Source organism: Thalassophryne amazonica, chromosome 21 (genome assembly GCF_902500255.1).
Source record: "Thalassophryne amazonica chromosome 21, fThaAma1.1, whole genome shotgun sequence".
Lineage (NCBI taxonomy): Eukaryota > Metazoa > Chordata > Actinopteri > Batrachoidiformes > Batrachoididae > Thalassophryne > Thalassophryne amazonica.
The window spans coordinates 12004051-12028199 of record NC_047123.1 but is presented as its reverse complement, the minus strand read 5'-3'; the positions used below and the strand labels follow the sequence as shown (position 1 = coordinate 12028199).

Below are 24149 nucleotides of genomic sequence, written 5' to 3'. Positions count from 1 at the left end.
GGGTGCAGTCGAGAAGCGCTGTTTCAACTCCCTGAATGCGGCATCACACCGATCCGACCAGGTGAAGGGAACTTTTGGTGAGGTCAGGGCTGTCAGGGGGCTAACTACCTGACTATACCCCTTAATGAACCTTCTGTAAAAATTTGCGAAGCCGAGGAACTGCTGCAGCTTCCTACGGCTCATAGGTTGGGGCCAGTCTCTCACCGTCGTGACCTTGGCCGGATCCGGGGCGACGGAGTTGGAGGAAATGATAAACCCCAGGAAGGACAAAGAGGTGCGATGAAACTCACACTTCTTGCCCTTCACAAACAGCCGGTTCTCCAACAACCGATGCAGGACCTGACGTACATGCCGTACATGAGTCTCAGGGTCCGGAGAAAAAATGAGTATATCGTCCAGATACACGAAGATGAATCGGTGCAGGAAGTCCCGCAAGACATCATTTACCAAAGCTTGGAACGTCGCGGGGGCGTTAGTGAGGCCGAACGGCATGACCAGGTACTCAAAATGACCTAATGGGGTGTTGAATGCCGTCTTCCACTCGTCTCCCTTCCGGACCCGAACTAGGTGATATGCGTTCCTAAGATCCAGCTTTGTGAATATTTTGGCTCCATGCAGGGGGGTGAACACCGAATCCAACAAAGGCAACGGGTATCGGTTGCGAACCGTGATCTCGTTCAGCCCCCGATAATCAATGCATGGACGAAGACTGCCGTCTTTCTTGCCCACAAAAAAGAAACCTGCTCCCATCGGGGAGGTGGAGTTCCGGATCAGCCCGGCAGCTAAGGAGTCCCGGATGTAGGTCTCCATCGATTCGCGCTCAGGTCGTGAGAGGTTGTACAGCCTGCTGGACGGGAACTCCATGCCTGGAATCAAATCGATGGCACAATCGTACGGACGGTGCGGGGGAAGGGTGAGTGCCAGATCCTTGCTGAAGATGTCAGCAAGATCGTGGTACTCAACCGGCACCGCCGTCAGATTGGGAGGGGCTTTGACCACCTCCTTAGCATGTAAACCGGGAGGAACCGAGGATCCTAAACACACCCGATGGCAGGTTTCGCTCCACTGAACCACTACCCCAGACGGCCAATCAATCCGGGGATTGTGTTTCAACATCCACGGGAAACCCAAAATCACGCGGGAGGTAGAAGGAGTCACAAAAAACTCGATCTCCTCCCGATGATTTCCAGACACCACCAGAGTTACAGGTTGTGTCTTGTGCGTGATTAAAGGGAGAAGGGTGCCATCTAGTGCCCGCACCTGCAATGGCGAAGGAAGTGCCACCAGAGGGAGCCCAACCTCCATTGCCCATCTGCTGTCTAGCAGATTCCCTTCTGACCCCGTGTCCACCAGTGCTGGGGCTTGAAGGGTTAAATCCCCGCTCAGGATTGTAACTGGGAGTCGTGTGGCAATATGTGTGTGTCCCACGTGAATGTTATGACCCCCCCTTAGCCCAGTCTCTAAGGGCGGGTGTTGTCGTTGTGGCCGTTTGGGGCAGTTTTTCTGTATGTGCTCTTTTGAGCTGCAGATGAAACACTCCCCGCGTCATCTGTTCTCATTTTGGCCCTGTGCGTTTCCCTAGCAACGTCAGCAGGGGGAGCTGTTGCCCCACGGAGCGCTGCGGCTGTGGAGCGTGGGGAGGGCGGACCCTTTTCGAACCCGGAAGGGAGAGGGACGGCGCGTACCCGGCCACGTCCTTCGTCTCGCTCCCGACGGCGTTCCTCCAACCGGTTGTCTAACCGTATAGCGAGGTCGATAAGCCCATCTAATTCCCGCGGTTCGTCCTTAGCCACCAGGTGCTCCTTCAGGACCGACGACAGTCCGTTTACGAAGGCGGCGCGGAGCGCAGCGTCATTCCAGCCGGACCTCGCAGCCACAATGCGGAAGTCGACTGCATAAGCGGCTGCGCTCCGGCGTCCCTGTCTCATTGACAGCAGCACAGTTGAAGCGGTCTCTCCCCTGTTAGGGTGGTCAAACACGGTTCTGAACTCCCTCACAAACCCAGTGTACGTATGAAGGAGCCATGAATTTTGCTCCCAAAGCGCCGTAGCCCAAGCGCGTGCCTCTCCGCGAAGCAGATTAATTACATAAGCTACTTTATTAGCATCAGACGCGTACATGACTGGACGTTGTGCAAAGACGAGCGAACACTGCATGAGAAAGTCCGCGCACGTCTCCACACAACCTCCGAATGGCTCTGGGGGGCTTATGTATGCTTCAGGGGATGGTGGGGGGGGTTGTTGAACGACCACTGGAACATTCATATCTTGCACAGGGTCGGCAGGAGGAGGAGCTGCAGCAGCGCCCTGAGCGCTCGCTGCCACCTGTGCGGAGAGAGCCTCCACCCTGCGGTTCAGGAGGATGTTTTGCTCGGTCATCTGATCCAACCGAGCCGTAAAGGCGGTGAGGATGTGCTGCAACTCACCAATCACGCCTCCTGCAGACGCCTGTGCACCCTGCTCTCCCATTGGCCGTTCAATCGCTGGGTGACGCCCCTCGGAGTCCATGACGCTGGCCGAGATATCCTGTTGTGAAAGTGTAGTGACACGGACCCACAACAGGGGGCGTAAATGAACGGACAATAGAAGGAGTTAAATTTGAACACTTTACTGTTGTGAATGCCACAACCACACACAGCAGATTATAGAATAAATACAAAGTCAATGGATAAAGGTGTCGTGTGGGCAGGCTCGACGATAGGAGACGTCCGTCTAGAGAAGAACCGGAACCACACGATTTCCTCCGCCACCGAACCCGAAAGATACTGGAGCCGCCAGGTCCCGAGTCCCCCAGGTGGCCACCGTCTCCGATTGTCGGATCTGGTACTGCTGGCGAAGAGCAAAGACAGTCAAGTGTGGGTGTGTGTACACCCAGTAACAACAACGGTGGGAATTCCACCTCCACCTCTAACACACACTCGTGCAGCGTCTGTCTATTCACTTATCTGGCGGAAAGCAGAGCGAAGCAGTCGCGGCCCACGCCGGTCCTCCGGGGAGACAGCTGCAACAATGTATCTACTGGAATCAATATCGGAATATTCAGGCTGAGAGTATTACCTCCGTAGAAGAACGATATCTCGGCGACGTGGTGGAGGTGTCATCCTGCTTTTATCCGGGGTGAAGTGCAGATGATCGGTGACAGCTGTCACAGTTGATGAGTGACAGCTGTCACCTCGGCTGTTCCTGTGAGGCGGCACTTCAGGCAGGGCGCCCTCTGGTGGTGGGCCAGCAGTACCTCCTCTTCTGGCGGCCCACACAACAAGCCTGCTACAAAGGAGGGTAATCTTATTTTAGTCAACAAAAATTCTGTATCTTACCTCAAAATGGCAGCTATCATGCACCTCCACTTGATGGAGCAGGAAGGAAGGAGAGCCCTGCAGTGGGAGCAGGTGTTCCAGACCAGAATAATCCATTGGAGATGTTTACGGACGAAGAGGTATAACACCCATACCACTTCCGTCCAAACCACAATCTTCTTCATCACGGACATGATAGCTCCAGCCATCTGCCGCCAAATGAGGAAGAACAACACCCTGCCAGCCCTTCTTCAGGTTCTGATTGTGCTGAGGTTTTACACATGTGGGACCTAGCAGGTTATCGGAGACACCATCCACGTCTCCAAGTCGACCGTGTGTCGAATCATGAGGGATGTTAGTTTGGCACTTATCCTGTACATGGGGCGATTTGTCCAACTACCTACTGTGGGACACTGCAATCTCCTCCCAAACCTGTCTTTTGGCAGCTAGGGCCAATGTTGTTCCTTTGAAACACTCAAGAGCACCCCTATGCCGCTCGTATTCTCCCAAAAGGAGAGTTTCCTCCACTTTGGAGAATGTAGGGGCCTTTTTCCATGAACGCTTCTCCTCTGGTGCAGCGGACTCGGCCAAGTGTGTACCAGACGACCAACCCAGACATTTGACGGCTAAACTTGTAGATTAGCCGTCAAATGTTAGTTGACAATTGAATGTGAAACTGAGATTAGACAGCTAATGTTGGGTGACTAAACACAGTTGACTAAGTATGTTAAGTAGACTAAAAGATTAGACTGCTTTATGAAATCAGACCCTGGTCGTTGTGTGGATGGTGAGCCGGCCAGGTCGACATTTCCTGCTCCTGCCGTTCTTTGAGAATAATATTTGTTTCCTCAGTTCCGGTGCTTTACCCAGTCCTTTTTTGTGCAGCTTATATTTGTGTCCCAGTGTTCATCCTGTAGATGGTCTTGTGACGTCTCTATGTTCTCTAGGCCATGTAAGATCTTATATACCTCTATGAGGTCTCCTTGAAGTCTGTGTTTCTACTCCTTCTGGTCTCACCAGTGGTTTGTGTCTTACCTCTGCTTTATGGAGCTGTCCCAGTTTCTCTTGGTCTTTACTGTAGTTTGCATTCTGGCTCTGGTGGCTGAGAAGAAGCTCCTGGATCTCCTGTCTGTGCTCAGTTTTAAGCTCCTCCAAAGCGGCCGCCTTCTCCTGCTCAAACTGTGCCTGCGCCTGACTGAAAGACTGCAGCTTTTCCTCAAAAGATCTCCGTATTTCTTCCACTTCCCTTGACATGGATACAACACGCTGTGTGTGCTGCAAAACAAAAAAAAGAGCATGACTGAATTATAACTGGAGAATTATAATTATTATTATCATCATTTGGAGGCTAATATGAGGACATCATACACAAGTACAAGTGGAGGTACAACACCCGCGACTTACAAGTTTCACACAGATTGATGCAAATAATTTTTTTGTGATTTGGTGACACATCATATATGGATCTCTGTTTTCTTGAATTCTGTCCAAAACTGCAACATTTCATCCTTGACTATCAGGCAACTTCTCCACCATGTTTAATCCAAACCGTTTGACTTAATAAACAGAAGAGGAAGTCATTGCTTTCCTCCTGAGAAGTGATTCTCTCCATGTTCATCATTTATTTTTAGCATGCACAAGCACAATGAGCACCAGTTATGTGCATACCTGGATATGGGTAAGACACATTTAAAAAAAAAAAAACCCCCACAGTGATTCTTAGATTTATGTTGACTTCTATTTCATTGCAGACAGCATGAAGCCAAGATATTTCTTGTTTTGTGTGGTCAACTTCATTTCATTTCATTTCACACAACCATTCCTCCACTTCAGGCATTTCAAAAAAGTCCCTACGACTATCCCTCGTTTCACTTGGGGTCACCACAGCAAATCTGAGGCGGATTGCATGTTGATTTGGCAGAGGTTTTACACTGGATGCCCTTCCTGACAGCTCCACATTACATGGAGAATGGGCGGGGTGGCCTTAAACCAAGAACTTTTTGCACTTAAAACAAGCACACAAACCGCTTGGCCACCACTCCTACAACACACAAAAAAATACTAAAAGTTGGGACAGAAACAATTTATTCTCATCTATTTGCCTGTTGCATCCCCACTCACAGCTTCATGCTGGATTGGAGTAGAGAAGGACTGTAAGAGAGAAAAACAGATCAAATCTATGCTCAGGTTTCCCATGTGCCTTCTGGAAAAAACACAATGATGTCGGTTTTTAATGCAGTGCAGCCTGAGGGATCGAAGGTCACGGGCATTCAGCCTTGCCGCTTACGTGTAGAAAGTTTTCCAGATTGTCTGAATCTTCTGATTATATTATGGACTGTAGATGATGGAATCTCTAAATTCCTTGCAATTGAAAGTTGAGAAACATTGTTCTTAAACTGTTGGACTATTTTTTCACGCAGTTGTTCACAAAGTGGTGATTCTTGCCACATCTTTGCTTGTGAGCTGAGCCTTTTGGGGATTCTCCTTTTCTTCCCAATCATGACACTCACCTGTTTCCAATTAACCTGTTCACCTGTGGAATGTTCCAAACAGGTGTTTTTTGAGCATTCATCAACTTTCCCAGTCTTTTGTTGCCCCTGTCCCAGCTTTTTTGAAATGTGTTGCAGGCATCCTTTTCAAATGACCAAATATTTGCACAAAAACAAAAAAGTTTATTAGTTTGAACATTAAATACGCGTATCTTGTCTTTGTGGTGTATTCAATTGAATGTAGGTTGAAGAGGATTTGCAAAAAATTGTATTCTGTTTTTATTTACATTTCACACAATGTCCCAACTTCAATGGAATAGGGGTTGTAGGTTTTTCAGATCTCAGATCCGTATAGCAGGGTTCGCATGACAACAATTTTGTAAATGAGGATTTTCATCTCATGTCAAAGGTCGTGGTGGTTGAAAACACGGGTGCGAAGCCGGCTAAAGACAGTTCCTGCACACTTGAATCGTCTTGTATCTTGTTACTGATGTCAAGATTTGATGACACATGGCTGCCAAGGTATGGAAAGTGGCTCAAGTTCTCCAGGACCTGTCAGTGCAATTTCACTGCAAGAAACTTTGGATAGACTCTGTTGGATGGAGGATGTGTGTCTTCTTCAGGTTGATAAGAAGACCAAGATTGGTGTAGACTTTTCTGAAGACTTTTTGTAAAGCATGGCACGATGCTTGCACTATGCACTGTCTCTCTAACCACAACCACAGAAGCCTGTAACTCCTTCAGATTTGTCTAAGTGTCTTGATGGCTTCCCTCACTGCTTTTTTCCAGCCTGGTCACTCAATTTTTGAAAACTGCTTACTTGACACAAAATTTTCCACACAATATCATACTATTTGTATTTATGAATGACTGATGTACATGAAGTTCATATTTAGTGACTTGGAAATGTTCATGTATTCACTTACCGACTTGTCTTCAGAAAACTAGCTGCAAACATGATGATTTCATCCTTATATTTAGAATAAAATGCCTCTGCTCTAATTTTCTTTAGAATGTCTTACAGGTCTTAAATGTAAGAGTGGATGCATATATAAAAATGAGACAATATTGACCACACAAAACATGAAATATCTTGGGTTCGTACTGTCTGCAATGAAAACAGAAGCCAAACCAAATGTAAGGATCACTGCACTGTTGTTTTTTTATTTGCATTTCCATATCATCACATCTTTTCTGATTTAGGTTTCTATTTTGGTTGTGATAATCAGTACTGAAGCTCATCATAATAAATAACGTCTGTCCTGTTGCTGGAGGACACCAGCTGTTTCATACAAACTGTGCTTTTTCCGGCTCTTTTTCACTCACTGGCACGGAAATTAAAAAAGGTCTGCGCATACAAACACCTGCCTGGTACGTACGTTTATAATCAACTACGTGACTGAAGATTAAGTTCATGCATGTGCGCACACAGTGTTGCACTGATTGGGATTCATAAAACAGAGCTGTGCATGAGCTCAGTGTTAGGAATAACTGACAACCAGAACATGTGCTGATTTTAGTTTTCTGCAGGTAGAGTTTTAGTCTCACATCTGCAGAGTTTTATGTATCTATCCTCAAAGCAAACATTATTCATCCATCAATACATTGTATACGTCCCATATTAAGCATAATAGAGCAGGTAAACAAAGAAAGCTTTAAACTGATACTGTATCTTAATGGTTGCTGGGTTTGGCATTCAAGTTAGACATTTTCAAGAAAAAAAATTCTTGAGATTTTTTTTTTAATTATTTGTTGACATAAATGACCTGGTTTATATGAAAATGGGTTACTGCAGCAGATCCACATGTTATTTGTGTTTTATACCAGATGCTCTTCCTGACGCAACTTCAGATGTACAGATACATTTCAAAAATTCAAGTTAAAGTTTTTTGTCAGGTATCTCAAATAGTGAAAGGTTTATACATTATTTCATATGATCAATTATTTCATGAAATCAGTTAAAAAAAGATCAGTAATACAGAAGTATCAAACTTTTGAAACGTATCAGAATCAGAAGTTTATTGCCATTGCCAGTGAACAGGATTCACAGACTAGGAATTTGCTTTGGTACAATGGTGCAACATTAAGAAGAGATAAAATGCTAAGATAAAATATAACATATGTGTCAAAATAAGATAAAATATAAGATTAAAAAAAAGAAATATGAAATATGAAAGGCTGTGTGCAACAGAAAAACAGAGAAACAGAAAAAACAGTGCAGTGGGAGGAGTGAAATTAGAAACCAAAGTACACTGTCTAAAGTGACCCGTGATAAAATGATAAAGTGACAGAGTTAAGCTTAAGGTGACTGAGTTATGAGGAGTTCATGAGTCTAACGGCAGAGGGGAAGAAACTGTTCTTATGGCGGGAGGTTCTGGTCCGGATGGACCGTAGCATCCTGCCCGAGGGGAGTGGTTTGATGCTCATTTGTGCACAGTATTTGATGGCGCCCTTTCGCATGAATTACTGCATCAATGCAGCGTGGCACCGAGAGGACCAGCCAGTAGTACTGCTGAGATGTTATGGAAGCACAGGTTGCTTTAAAAAGGCTTTCAGCTCTTCAGCTCATCCGTGTTGTTGGGTCTGATGGCTCTCATCTTCCTCTTGACAATACCCCAAACAGAATCTATGATGTACTGTCAAAGAGGGCAATCAAGTACAATAATACCATAGTCAGCAAATCAGTTACTAGTATAATTCCAATTCCAATGAAGCTGGGACATTGTGTGAAATGTAAATAAAAGCAGAAAACAATGATTTGCAAATCCTCTTCAACCTATATTCAATTGAATCCACCACAAAGACAAGATATTTAATGTTTAAACTGACAGACTTTTTTGTTTTGTACAAATATTTGCTAATTTTGAAATGGATGCCTGCAACACATTTCAAAAAAGCTGGGACAGGGGCAACAAAAGACTGGGAAAGTCCAACCTGAAACTAGCAAGGCATACCTAATAAAGTGGCTGGTGAGTGTACATAAAACAGAACAGAGAGAGAAGAAAATTTTGCCAACAAGACAAAACAAAGCACTGAAGTCATTATTTATGGTTAAAGTTCCTGATAAATAACTGATGCTTTGCAATGTGAGGTACTGTTCAAATTAAGAAATATTCGTGAATACCACATTCGTTTGCTTGTGTGCTTGTACTTCACACTGAATATACATATTTTCAGTATCAGTGGAGGGCACAGTTCCACTAATCCGCTAATTATCAAAGCTAACTTTTTTGTTAGCGGATTAGCTTTTCAGCTAACTTCAAAAACCATCAGTGGACCAATTGGCTTCCGATAAATTTAGTTCCGATAACATTTAGACAGCTAACGTTTTTTACATAGTAATGGTGAAAAACATTTATAAACCCTGTTGGCTCCTGCCTGCTATGTATTTTGCAGCAGTGAGGCAGTTAAGAGGAGCTGAACTCAACTCCTGCCCAGCAGAAGGGGCCTGGCTGCCAGGCTGCTACAGAAGAAAAAAAAAAAAAAATCAAAAGTCATTACCCTTTACAGTATATAGCTGTCCAGCGGAGGTCAAAGTCCTCAGAAAGAAAGCAGGTTTGACTTATGGTTTTGATTTATAAACCAAATTAATCCAGATAGTTTAACAACATTAATGTCAACTCTATCATTTGTACAAAGTGAAAGTACAACACATATGTTTGAATTTTAAAATAATGCACTTGTTCTGAAGTTTTTAACATATTAACACGCACAGATGCCAAACTGCATTATGGGTAAAATGAGCCTGTGATCACTAACTGGTTGATGCATTTAACCAACACAAAACTTAATGTGTGTTGGTTTTACAAATAAATGTGTATTTGTAAAAGATGTCATCATTCACACTGCCATCCAGTAGATGGCAGTGTTCTATGCATTTTAAACCATCTACTGGATGGCATATTATGTTACTATTTGACTTTTTTACTCTTTTACTATGCTTTGTAATCTTTTAATTCATTTTATTTTGTTTTCTGAATTATTTTGTGTGAAGTGCCTTGAGAGGACTCTGTTGTGATTTGACACTATATAAAGTCAGTAAACTGAATTGAAATTGAGGCTCAGTTTACCCATACTGAAGTTTGGCATCTGTGTGTGTTAATATGTTCAAAACTTCAGAATTAGTGCATTATTTTATAATTAAAAGATATGTGTTATATTTTCACTTTTTACAAATGAAAGACTTGACATTAATGTAGTTATTCTATCTGGATTAATTTGGTTTATAAATCAAAACCATATGTCAAACCTGCTTTCCTTTTCAATATGTCTGCCTCACGGCTGGACCACTGTACGCTGTCAAGGTAAATGACGCTTCCCTACAGCAGTGGGCAGGGCGCACAAAGACAGAAGCACTGACTCATTGGCTGTGTTTGGGTTTGTGATTGCCTTTGATTCTACCAGAAGCATTGGCGGTGTATAAACTCAAAATCCATTGAGAGTAGCTGAGAGTGTACTGGAGACAATATTGAAAGTTAGCGGTTAGCTGTAGTTTCCAATAGATTTTTTTGGTGGTTTATCGGTTTAGCGTTATAAAAGATAATTTTTCAGTTTGCTGATTAGCAGTTATCGAAGCTAACTTTTTGGTTAGCTGTGCCCACCACTGCTCAGTATATTCCGTGTGAAGTACCAGTACATGCATAAAGATCAATCAAGTGTAGCTTCACTACTAGTTGTAATCGACTTTCATATAATATACACACATGGTACGTCTGGAAAGTATTCACAGTGCCTCACTTTTTCCACATTACATCCTTATTCCAAAATGGAGTAAATTCATTTTCCCCTAAAAACACCCCATAATGACAACATGAAAGTTTTTTTTTTTTTTACATTTTTGCAAATTTATTATAAATAAAAAAAACAAAGAAATCTCATGTATCAGCCTTTGCGCGATACTTTGATGCACGGATTCATCATGAAACTGAAAAAATGTTCGTGGGAGATACGGAGCATGTGTGTGAGGCTGACACGCAAAACAGCGCGTACACACTGATGTTAAAAAAGGTGAGGCGTGCCTCCGCTGACAGTGTGACATTCACAATTTACAGATGTATTTATTGACAAATACAGAACACAGGAAGCCTGTTAAGAAGCTCTGCAGCTCACCATCAAGCAAAAATAAAAAAAAGACATTAATAAACATAAATGTGCACATGTCCAAATGTGGCCGCGCTGGTTTACCTTCAGATTACACGAATACACAAGCAGCAAGCAGCTGCCATCGTGCACCGTGCAAGCCACCAGCCTGACGCGCATTGGTGCATCACATATGATGTGTGCATCACATGTGTGCATTCAATAGCTCTGATTACATGGAAACCGGCTCTCCCTACAGATGGCGCTTTAATGCTGGAATTTATCTGGATGACTTTTGGGTGATTGCGTTCCACACAGCTGGCATGGCTCGGCTCAAGGTTGACTGGCACACTCCTGACCGATCGGCCAGCTCACGCTGGAATGCCCCTGTTTCCAGGAAGCCCAGCGCAGTCAGCACCTGTGTGGGCACAGACAACCCCTGGCTCCTTGCCGTATTGCGCTCTGGGATGGCCGCAGTTCTGTGCGTAACTCCAGTTTCAGTGGCCTTGGTAAACAGCATCGGCTTGTGAGCCAATTATTGTCATTTGCAAGTAAATCCTTACGTTCCCTGAATACACCCGCACGTCAGATTGCACCATTTGCAAGGTCCTCTGACGCTAACGCAGCCACGGTTAGTGCTATTTTACGCATCACTTTGCGCATGGTTTTATATCTGTCCATATAATTGCAAACACGTGCATGTGTTAATTGCTCATCACTGTCTCTGATGTTCACATCACTCTGACGACTTCTTGTTTTCATGTTTTCACACTATTAACAGTTCCCAGCATCACCTTTACATGTCTGCAGTGGAACAATAGCTATAGAAACATGTGTACGCCAGCCATGATTTTTGCTTTACACACCGCACATTTCCATGGTTATATCACTTTTGATACATCTGAACGTTGGCGTGGAGCCACACGTACACCACGTTTTTTGTGCGTAAACATGCTTTGTACATGAGGCCCCTGGTCTACCTGAACTTCTTCCATTTACGGATGATGGAGGCCACTGTGCTCACTGGGACCTTCAAAGCAGAAGAAATGTTTCTGTACCCTGAGACAATCCTGTCCCTGATCTCTCCAGACAGTTCCTTTGACTTCATCCTTGGTTTGTGCTCTGACATGTTCTGTCAACTGTGGGACCTTATATGTAGACAGGTGTGTGTGTGCTTTTCCAAATCATGTTCAATAAACTGAATTTACCCCAGGTGGACTCTAATTAAGCTGTAGAAACATCTCAAGGATGATCAGTGGAAACAGGATGCACCTGAGCTCGATTTTAAAGCTAGAACCCCAAACAGACCGAGTAATGTCTGAGCTGAGACATCAAGTAAAAAGAAAGATATTGCTTCAAGTTCCGCTTTACTTATGCAGGAAAGAAAAACATTTTTTATATGGCTTTAATGCCAAATTTCTAAAAGCCAATTAATTTGCCCACTCAAAATCTGGAAGGAAATGAGCACAATACATGAAATAGCAATTACTTGTCCTACTGGACAAATTTTACCCGTCTCTGTCATCTAGACACGAGTTAATGATGAGAATTCATACTGCAACATGTACTCAATCATTCAGTCCTCCTGAGATACAGTGGTTACCAAAAGATGATGTCCCCATTATTTCATGCAATTTATACACTTCTATCCCCCAAACCTACAGACAGACAGACTCTAGCAAAATGATATAATACTTTGCACAATCAATCTAGAGTGGCAGGACATAAAAAATAAACATTAGCACTCATTAGCTGCTGTCGCTGCTAACTTTACTTTTTCTTGGCACACACAAAAACATCACACGTTTCCATCTACCTGTGCCTCCGTGCAGAGCTGCATGTCCTCCACCCTCTGGCGATAGTTCTCAAACTCAGCCAGGGCTTGTCTCTTCATCGTTTCATAGAGCTCCATAGACTCCTCCAGAGACTGTATTCTCCTCTTCAGGTCCATCTCATCACTGATCTTACTCTTGTACTAAAAAAAAAAAAATTCAGTCACCAATACAAATAAGACCAGCAGACGGTGAAAACTAATATGGAACGTATTTATATACAGCATTTTTACAATGATGCCTCTCATTCATACGCGATATCAGTGTGCTAACTAACAAATATGATTTCTTAAAAAAGTCCAATTATCTCCCCTTGAAGACTTCAGACAAGAATCATTTTAACTCAAATCTTCTGGGCTGCAGCAGATACATGGGTTGCTATGGAGAGGTGGAGATCAACTAGTTGTCATTCATGACCCAAGGCGGTTTTGTAGTGTGGCATGTGTCGTTATGTGTGGCAGCTGCGTATGCTCCCAGACATTTCATGTGGTGTGCTCGCTGACAACACTGGACCAGGAGTATTTTCCTTCATGTACATCTTCATGTGGTGTGCTACCATTGTGTGACGTTTCATTAAAATCCATTACACGGTTTATCAGGAGTTGCACTTCCAAAGTCAGTATCATATGATGATACTGTCAGTATCATATATATCTTATGATGATACTGACAATATCGTCCAATCCCCCAAACACAAAGCACCTCATGTACTTCCTAAGAGGAACCTATGCTGTCAACATCAAGCGTCTCTCATAGACCGATGCTGCTTTAAAGTGTCTACACATAACCCACACCCTCCCATTGACAAACTGGAATTATTTTACTTCATGCAAACTGGAATTATTTTACTTCATGCAATGTAGTAAAATAATCAGTGAAGTACAATGAAGCAGAATAATCACCCTGTGGTTTTCCAGTTTTGGTTTAAGAGGAGTTGCAGTTACAACACTTAAGGATACACAGATGGACATTTTTATTTTATTATTAATATTATTATTATTTGTGGGGGTATAATAATACTCTCAGGTTAAGTCCCCATGTACCGTACAAGGGTATTTTTTTTTTTTGAAAATGGGGATTTTCTGCCTCCAGTTTATTAAAATAAATTCTGTGTACTTACAAAAATATCTATGCCCACATGAAAATACATTTTAAAGCTGTCAAGAGCACGCCAAAGCAACAGGTGATGATATGACCCTAACCAAATATCCATCTTGGCCAATCTAGAAGAAAAGACAAAAGCTCTTTTTTCCTTGTCTACACATAAACACTGAAACTGTGTTTCTGAAAAGCTTCACCTTGGAAGAAGTTTCCAAAAGTTTGCTTGTGGACAAAAGGCCAAAACACAGAGAAAAAGCTACTTAAAAAAATAAATAAATAAATTCTGGCATACGTGTGGACAGAGCCTCACAAAGTAAGCAAATATCTTTTCATTGTTGGATTCACAAAAGCCTAATAATAGCCTAGTAAGTTAGTCTCCTATCAAAATACGAGGTCTATTAGAAAAGTATCCGACCTTATTATTTTTTTCAAAAACCATATGGATTTGAATCACGTGTGATTACATCAGACATGCTTGAACCCTCGTGGGCATGCGAGAGTTTTTTCACGCCTGTCGGTTACGTCATTCGCCTGTGGGCAGTCTTTGAGTGAGGAATCGTCCACCCGCTCGTCGATTTTTTTCATTGTTTAGGAATGGCTCAGACTGTTGCTTTGTTTGATAAAAAATTTTTCAAAACTGTAAGGCACAACTGAGTGGACACCATTCAATAAATTCAGCTGGTTTTCGGTAAAAATTTTAACGGCTGATGAGAGATTTTGGTCTGGTAGTGTCGCTTTAAGGACGGTCCACGGCGCCTGACGGCAATCTGCGCTTCGAGGCGGCAGCGTCTTGCCGTTTCAAGTTGAAAACTTCCACATTTCAGGCTCTGTTGACGCAGTAAGTCGTCAGAGAACAGAGAACTTTCAGAAGAAGTCGGCATGAGGAGTTTATTCGGACATTCCATTGTTAACGGTCATTTTGTAATGAAAGAACGTGCGGGCAGAGTCGCATGTCGGGCTGGACCTGACCGCGGGGGGTCGCGGCAGGAAAAACACCTCCGTTGGAAATCTTAACGGGCAAGTTGGAACATGCCCAAGCTGTTAAACAATTTCTCAGTTACTCACTTGTTGAAAGCCATTAAAAGCCGCCTGAATTCTACAAATGGTTTTCAACACGGAGGTGTTTTTCCTGTCGCGGCGCACACAGATTTGCCGAGTCGTCACGGAAACGACTCGGCGAATTTGCGCGTACGTCTTTCATTAAAAAAATGTCCTTAAACAGTGGAATGTCCGCATAAATTCCTCATGCCGGCCTCTTCTGAATCTTCTCTGTTCTCTCACGATGTCCTGGGTGAATTAAGCCTTAAATTAGGATGGTTTCAGCTCGAAACAGGCCGACGACAGCGCCTGGAAGCGCTGCAGGACGTCCCGCTCCGTGGGAAGTCCTTACACCGACAGAAACACCCCATAATCTCTCATCAGCCGTTAAACTTTTCACAGAAAACCAGCTTAATTTCTCGAATAGTGTCCACTCGGATATTCCTCACAGGTCCAGAAAAAATTTTGATAAAGCAACGCGCGCCGTCTCGAGCAGCGTGTGAAACAAAGGAATTCAGCCGAGAGGGCGGGACCACATCTCACTCAAAGCCTGCCCACAGGGAAATGACGTCACCGACACGCGTGAAAAAACTCACGCATGCGCACGAGGGTTCAAGCATGATTGGTGTAATCGCATGTCATTCAAATCCATATAGTTAAAAAATAAAATAAAAGGGTCGGTTTATTATCTAAGAGACCTCGTACACAGAAATGTTCTTGTTTTCTTTCAGGTTTCCCCAGTTGCTTGAAGCTGTCAAAGCAAAGTCATTAGAGATCCACATGTGGATTTGGCACAAATTTTCACCAATGCCATTCCAGTTATACATGGAGAAACCTGTCGACAGCTAGTGGTCTTCCTAAGTGGTCTCCTAGACGAGCACTAATCAGGACCTACTCTGCTGAACGTCTGAGATTTGACGGGATCAGGTGTGCACATAGTGGAATGGCTGCCAAAAATATCCAGAAAAAATAAATAGCAATTATACAGTAAACATTTCCATTAAGATATTTCCTATCAAACACATGACATGGACAGGTAAATTATTTAACTTTGATTTAAACATTTTTAAGGTAAATTTATAATTCTATTTAAATTATGGAAATCGAGCCAAATTAAAGTGAACCAACCTGTAGGATTTTCTCTCTGGTCTCAGACAGTATCTGCTGCACCTCCTCCTCATGTGCCTCCTTCAGGGTGGTGATAGCTGCCTCGTGCTCGTCATTTTTTGTGTTCAATGCATAGATAACCTGCAACAGAGGAAGGAAAATGTCAGTGATAATGACAGTAATGGGCAGCTTTCACAACATTGACCGGTGAAAGCACATTCTAACAGTCTGGACCTGATGTGATGCAGTTGAGTCACAAATACTGATACTGAAGTGATGGGGTTTCTTGAAAATGGAGTACAAGCAATTGGTAAAACCCCCTTTACACAGGGATGAAGGCACAGCACATGCCTAGGTCATTCAAGGCACACTGAGTGAAAGCACACATGACAAAAATGTAGCCAAGAATTTTTGTACATGTTCACAACAAACGTAGAAGGGACTCAGAGGCTGGAGGATGCTTACAAGAGGCACAGACAAGGCACAAAGGAGGCACAGATGACACCATCATCTGCAAATGGATACACAATAATTGGAGTAGTCTGCCATGATTTTTATGAATAAATATCATTATAACACCCTGCTGTTGTTGTTGTATTTACAATATAGGTTACCACAGGTGAGTGCAAAGCAAAGCAAATTTTATCCAACCAAGCAATCAATCAATCGCTATAGCAAAAAGTAAACAGTGTATAAGCTATTGGCACACTGGCTTTTTATTTTTTTAAGAGAGGAGATGATCAGACATGAGTGACCTCAGTGGTGAGAGCGGGGGTGCAGCACTATAATTCTGTACACGCCCACAGCGTGCATACTCTTTCAGCACCTTGGACAGCGGCACAGCCCGCTGATCATGTTTAAATGACAGGTACGATTCGATCGATAGATAGATGCATATGGTTGGAAATGCCAGTGTCGCCCAAAAATACTCAGCGGACAACTACTACCCAGAAGCATCACTGAATAGATGCTCAAAGAACACCATTGGGTGCTGACGTGTGGCACAGAGGACACACAGTGGATGCATAACACAAAATGGTTGCATGGAGGAGACACAGGAAATGGTAAACCATGAAGCCAGAGGACACACACCAATTAGCTAAACTGCAGGATTGTCTTACAGACATAAAGACATGGATGACCTCTAATTTCCTGCTTTTAAACTCAGATAAAACTGAAGTTATTGTACTTGGCCCCACAAATCTTAGAAACATGGTGTCTAACCAGATCCTTACTGTGGATGGCATTACCCTGACCTCTAGTAATACTGTGAGAAATCTTGGAGTCATTTTTGATCAGGATATGTCATTCAAAGCGCATATTAAACAAATATGTAGGACTGCTTTTTTGCATTTCCGCAATATCTCTAAAATCAGAAAGGTCTTGTCTCAGAGTGATGCTGAAAAACTAATTCATGCATTTATTTCCTCTAGGCTGGACTATTGTAATTCATTATTATCAGGTTGTCCTAAAAGTTCCCTAAAAAGCCTTCAGTTAATTCAAAATGCTGCAGCTAGAGTACTGACGGGGACTAGAAGGAGAGAGCATATCTCACCCATATTGGTCTCTCTTCATTGGCTTCCTGTTAATTCTAGAATAGAATTTAAAATTCTTCTTCTTACTTATAAGGTTTTGAATAATCAGGTCCCATCTTATCTTAGGGACCTCGTAGTACCATATCACCCCAATAGAGCGCTTCGCTCTCAGACTGCAGGCTTACTTGTAGTTCCTAGGGTTTGTAAGAGTAGAATGGGAGGCAGAGCCTTCAGCTTTCAGGCTCCTCTCCTGTGGAACCAGCTCCCAATTCAGATCAGGGAGACAGACACCCTCTCTACTTTTAAGATTAGGCTTAAAACTTTCCTTTTTGCTAAAGCTTATAGTTAGGGCTGGATCAGGTGACCCTGAACCATCCCTTAGTTATGCTGCTATAGACGTAGACTGCTGGGAGATTCCCATGATGCACTGTTTCTTTCTCTTTTTGCTCTGTATGCACCACTCTGCATTTAATCATTAGTGATCGATCTCTGCTCCCCTCCACAGCATGTCTTTTTCCTGGTTCTCTCCCTCAGCCCCAACCAGTCCCAGCAGAAGACTGCCCCTCCCTGAGCCTGGTTCTGCTGGAGGTTTCTTCCTGTTAAAAGGGAGTTTTTCCTTCCCACTGTAGCCAAGTGCTTGCTCACAGGGGGTCGTTTTGACCGTTGGGGTTTTACATAATTATTGTATGGCCTTGCCTTACAATATAAAGCGCCTTCGGGCAACTGTTTGTTGTGATTTGGCGCTATATAAAAAAATTGATTGATTGATTGATTATGTTAACTGCTGCATACATTATGTTTGACAAACCATGTAGATAATTAAGCACATCAAGCGTATGAAATAGTTCAAAAGAGGCACTATTTATTTTCAAACTGTCAAAATAAGTGGAGTGCAGAATGAGTGTTTATGCTCGACATGTTGTTACGCTGACAGATTTGGTGAGAAAATCAGACACATTATGTAACTGTAAAAAAACAAAAAGGCATCGTGGGGTGATGAACACCCTCTGAGCAGACTCATTTCAAGATACAGACAAACACTATCGAGGCAGACTGGTGTCAGATATCCACGAAATATGTTTTGTGAACTACAGTAACATGACATCATGAGCTACATCAAATAATGACAAATGATGGATGGAGATCAGTTTTGTATCAGCTCTCTCACCTGCTCGGTTCCAAACATCCCAGGAAATGTGTTTTGTTTTGTTTATTACAATTTTCTGACAATATCGACCTTGACCTTTGGCCAATGTGCTCCAAAGAGTCATCATTTGGAAAAACCTTTCCAAAGAATAGTTCTACCAATTTTCTTGAAAATCTGCTGACTGGTTATTTTCTATACAGACAGACGCGAACACACACCCTGCTGCACTGCTGGCATGAACATGAAAACAATGAGACTGTAATGTCACCATCCAGACCAGCAGCATTTACTCACAGTTTTAATAAATATATGACACTAAGACTGATTTTTGGCCCAGATTAACATTCAGGGTCAAGATAGAAGGTATTGGGTCCAACAGCTCCCAGAGCAGCAATCTACATTTGTGTGTAATAAAAATGATCAGATCACTGCCAATTACAAGCTGCACTGAACGCAGCATCATGTGCTCACATTGTGCATTTACGCGAATGTCTGTGGTATAACAACACGTTACAAAGCTAAAATGTACCTGTTAGCATCTGAAAACGTGTTCTTCTGAAGAGTGCAGCCTGCCACAGGATTATGGATGGTATATTATATATTATTATCTATTATATTAACAGAGGAGATTTAAAGAGTCTCTGATGTGAGCGCGCACGCACACATACACACACTAATTGTTGTGCTTACTGCTTAAATAAAACAGAGTGCACTGTATTTTAATTTCTTAGATTGTAACCTGGCATTATCAAAACAAGAGCAGTCAGAGATTTATGACGTCCACCAATCAGGTGTCGCCAACCAAACGGTCCTGTCAGGGTCTGACATTTTGTCTGGGTTTCTGTTTTGTGTTTCATCCGTTTTGTTATTTTCCTTTTGCTCATGCATTGCTTTTCTGTGTGTTCATTTTCTTGTTTCGGGTCTGTCTGTCTGTCTGTCTCTCTCTCTTCCTCTCTCTCTCTCTCTCTGGCCAAGCCCTGTTTCTGGTGCTTTCCATGCACACCTGTTCTTGATTTCCTGATTGACACTTGGGGTTATATAAGCTCACTGGTTGTGTTTGTTCCTCGCCAGATTGATGCACCTTGTGCCTTCTTTCCAGCTCTCTATCTCGTGTTCCGTGGCCAAAAAATCAAAATATCAGTAGCGACTCACCAGTTATTACCTTGTTTCTGCTTAAAACTGACTTTAGAATGATTTAAGAGGTTTTACTTTGTCATCTGATGGTTAATCATCACATTATTCCCTTTAATCGCTTTGGGTGTAGAGACTCGATCTCAGACGAGCTGCTGTGGTCCCAAATGACGCATGTGCATAGAAGGCAGGGCGGACAAATTTTTAGGGGGGGGGGGACCGTTCGGTCTGCAACTTTGGATCCAGATCACCACCAAAATTCACTGGAGTCATCCGTGCCCTAATATCTATCTGTGGTGTAAATTTGGTGAGAATCTGTGAAGTAGTTTTGACGTAATCCTTCAAACCCTTATAGAAATTGAAACTTGATACAGAATCCAGACCCCCCCAGTCCCAGTGCACATTTAGGGTAGTATCTCACTGGGCTGTGACTGCTGGGGCGTAGTTGGAGGCTATTTTTCAGTTGGAACCTCAGTGAATTGGTACTCGTGACAGCTTAGCACATGTCAAGACACAACATTATAGAAGCTCTCCTGTATTCCAAGTTGGTAATGTTGTTTTTCGCTCTTTTGTCTTTTAATATTCCTTCATGAAGAAATCTTTGAGGTTTCATACCAGGAGGCACAAGTGCAGAAACGTCAGCCTGATTTTCACAGAATCCTTTTTAAGAGTCATCACGGGAAATGTGTCACTCTTTATTCACTGAATAATTTTATCTGAAAGCACACAGGTGTCATGGAAAAGTGTTGTGGAGCAGAGTTAGACACTTTTGCTCTAAAATGACATTAAAGCTCTAAAAATAATGGCCAATAGGTATCAGCACGGTATCCGCTGCTTACTCAAGAGAAGGAGATTGTCGCTTGTGCATGTTGTGAGACATGTGGCATTATGACTAATTTATCACACACAATTCTCCAGTATGAAAAACTAGAGGCTGATATAATTTAGAAGTGTATTTTAGTATTGTGTGACTAGCAAGGCAATTTAGGAAGGAAATAGTTTCACATGAGTGTAGCCCATTACCCCCATCCAAACTGGATCCACGCTTCGCTGGCTTAGCGTTCAGGGATTGGGTACATCAACCTCCTTGTTAAGTTTTCTGCTGCATTTATTTTAGTATTGTCTTTGTGTCAACCAATTCAGTGAGTTTTCAAGCAGTTTAATATGAACACAGTCCTGCTTCAGTATTAACGGGCATCAGCCCGTTACTGTTGGACTGGTTACCATTAAACACATAAATGGTCACAATTATTACCCTGTCTGTCGGCAAAGGAATGACACTAGGGTAGTGTTTTCACTGGCTTGTGTCTGTGCACAAGAGCAATCAAAAATGGCTGGGTGGATTTCCTTCAAACCTCGTGGGAACATTACCTGGATCGATAGCTAGAGGTGGTTAGATTTTCTAGCACATTGGTCAAAGGTCAACGAAAACACAGTCTGAAAAAAATCCACATTTTTGCATATGGTCACATTTCATATACTGGTGTATCAAAAAGGGTGGACTTGTAACGCTCTGGTTAATTTTTATGAACATCAGATGTCATTTCTTGGAGAAGACCTATCAAGACAATCTTGGTGTCATTTTAAAGCTTAGGATGTTCTCTTTCCTGTGACATGTATTTCATAACATCTGTAAATAAATCAAAGAATTTCTACTCTGTTGAAATAATTTTGTCAGGGGTGGACTCGGCGGTAGTGGCGGTGACGGTAGTGATTCAATAATTATACAGTCATTTTTTTGCCCAGATGTCTTTAAATACGGAATATTATGAAAGAACAGGTTCTTCCGAACATTTTGATACCACTTCAATAGATTTTGCATGAAAATTGACTGAATATGCTATTTTTTTCATAGAAGGTCAATTCCAAGAAAATCAACAAAACCGTTTTGAATTTCAATACATTTTCCACTTATTTATGTCACATAAATAGCTTTTTTCTCTAAAACTAAATGGAATAATTAAATCCAGAAGGTTGCATTAGAAAGGGATACATGTGTATACTTTAAATAATGAATTTTGAAAAAAATGACCATTTTGACGCTGTTACACTTTTTAGGCCGAGTTTGTGAAATACAACCATATCTCAATAACCACGATGCCTAAATTAATAATCTAAAGCATACACTGATTTGCAAAATATCTGTGATTGATTGGTGAATGACTTCATAATGAAGTCATACTTAGTCAAAAACACCATTACAGACATACGAGGTCTGTCCATAAAGTATCGTACCTTTTTTTTTTTTTTTTTAACTATATGGATTTGATTCATATGTTTTCATGTCAGACAAACTTGAACCCTTGTGCGCATGCGTGAGTTTTTCCACGCCTGTCGGTGACGTCATTCGCCTGTCAGCACGCCTTGTGGAAGGAGTGGTCCCGCCCCGTCGTCGGATTTTCATTGTCTGGAAATGGCAGAATGATTTGGGTTTTTTTTCCATCAGAATTTTTTCAGAAGCTGTTAGAGACTGGCACCTGGAAACCATTCGAAAAATTTATCTGGCTTTCGGTGAAAATTTTACGGGCTTCACAGAGAATAAGGACTATTACTACAGCTTTAAAGACGGCCCACAATGGCGCTCGGCGTGCCGCACTCCGAGCCACGATGACAGGCACGAACCACCGAATCATTTCTAAATGGATGGTCTGTGTGGAGCCGGGACCGTCGTGTGCACTTTCTCTGGTTATCACAAGAGCTGGACATCAACCATTTTCTGGCAGATTTCACTTTTAACAAGAGATTTTGTCGTGGAAAGCCGCGCGGAGGCTTTGTGCGTCACGACCGATTCGCTGTTCAAGCGAGACAAAGAACGCCTCCGTTTCGGCGTGCCAGAGGACAAGTTCGGACATGCCCAGCTCTCCACAATTTCTCTTATAACTCACTCGACTGGTAAGCATTGAAAGCCGAAATAGGCATGTCCGAACTTGTCCTCTGACACGCCGAAACGGAGGTGTTCCTTTGTCCAAAGTTTGCCCAAAGTGTTTGTTCCAAAGCGAATCGGTCATGACGCGCGAAGCCTCCGCGCGGCTTTCCATGACAAAATCTCTTGTTAAAAGTGAAATCTGCTGGAAAATGGCTGATGTCCAGCTCTTGTGATAACTAGAGAAAGAGCACACAACGGTCTCGTATTCAAAGAGCCATCCATTTAGAAATGGTCCGGTGGTTTGTGCCGCGTCGTCGCAGCTCGGAGCGCGGTGAGCCGAGCGTCCTTAAAGGGGTCCTTAAAGCTGTACTAACAGACCTTATTCTCTGTGAAGCCCGTAAAATTTTCACCGAAAGCCAGATAAATTTTTCGAATGGTTTCCAGGTGCCAGTCTCTAACAGCTTCTGAAAAAATTCTGATGGAAAAACCCCCCAAATCATTCCCCCATTTCCAGACAATGAAAATCCGATGACAGGGCAGGACCACTCCTTCCACAAGGCGTGCTCACAGGCGAATGACGTCACCGACAGGCGTGGAAAAACTCATGCATGTGCACGAGGGTTCAAGCTTGTCTGACGTGAAAACATATGAATCAAATCCATATAGTTTAAAAAAATAAATAAATAAAAAGGTACGATACTTTATGGAAAGACCTTGTATCAGCCCTCTGGCGACGTTCATTTTTGTTGCAGCTAAAAATCATAACGCAGGTGCATTTGAGGTGCATTCAACTACAACACAAGGAGCGACATGAAACAAAGTAAGGTGCAGAGTAAAAAAGGCCAAGTCACATAATTAGTCATGAGCTTCTTTTGGCCATAACATGAAGTAAACCAATCAGAAAGTGGTCATTTTTCAAAAACAGGTGTACCAGCAAATGACATGTGGCCATTTTCACGGAGAGCTCAGAAGTGAGCGATTTTCTAGTGGGTAAAGCTTTCTGCTCATCCACCACTGCGCCCCGGACAAGACTCATGAGACCCTAACTTGGGCTGAAAATCAGGCGTAGTCCACTGGAAATAAGCAAAAGAGCTGCAGTACATTATGTACTGCAGCTACTATTTGTCTATGTATTTGTTCTGTAAATGTGCTCATGCAATTTGCACCTTTTCATCTCTTGAAAAATATTCTGGAATAGGCAAATTATTCTGCAGTACTACCAAAACACCACCCGGAAAGAAAGTCACCCCGTGACAACAGGTAACTATAAATACATACAATGTGGCTTCACGTGGCTGTAAAGGTTACACGGCTGTATAGACCTAGAAGAGTGCAATTATGTTTAAGTGTGCAGTAACAGCCTTGTAGCCAAGCAACAGCTACTTGAATTTGATGGAGGTTGCCAATGAGAGCCACAACAAACCACTTTCTCCAAGCTTTTTTTTTTTTTTTTTGGCTGCCTTAGAAGATTTTATTGCACATTTATCACTATCATATACCAAGAGACTGATCTTGGTTCAATTACCAGC

General features: G+C 42.7%; 1 protein-coding gene across 2 annotated transcripts in view; it reads right to left on the bottom strand.

Annotated features, from left to right (window-relative positions):
* fam184a (family with sequence similarity 184 member A) overlaps positions 1–24149 on the bottom strand; it is a 191387-nt gene that overhangs the window by 112690 nt on the left and 54548 nt on the right. For both annotated transcript variants that reach the window (XM_034161841.1, XM_034161842.1), the window contains exons 2-4: positions 15963–16082; positions 12680–12838; positions 4331–4570 (exon numbers count right to left, since the gene is read on the bottom strand). In XM_034161841.1, coding sequence (XP_034017732.1) covers positions 4331–4570; positions 12680–12838; positions 15963–16082 — 519 coding nt within the window. The remainder of the gene's footprint in view (positions 1–4330; positions 4571–12679; positions 12839–15962; positions 16083–24149) is intronic.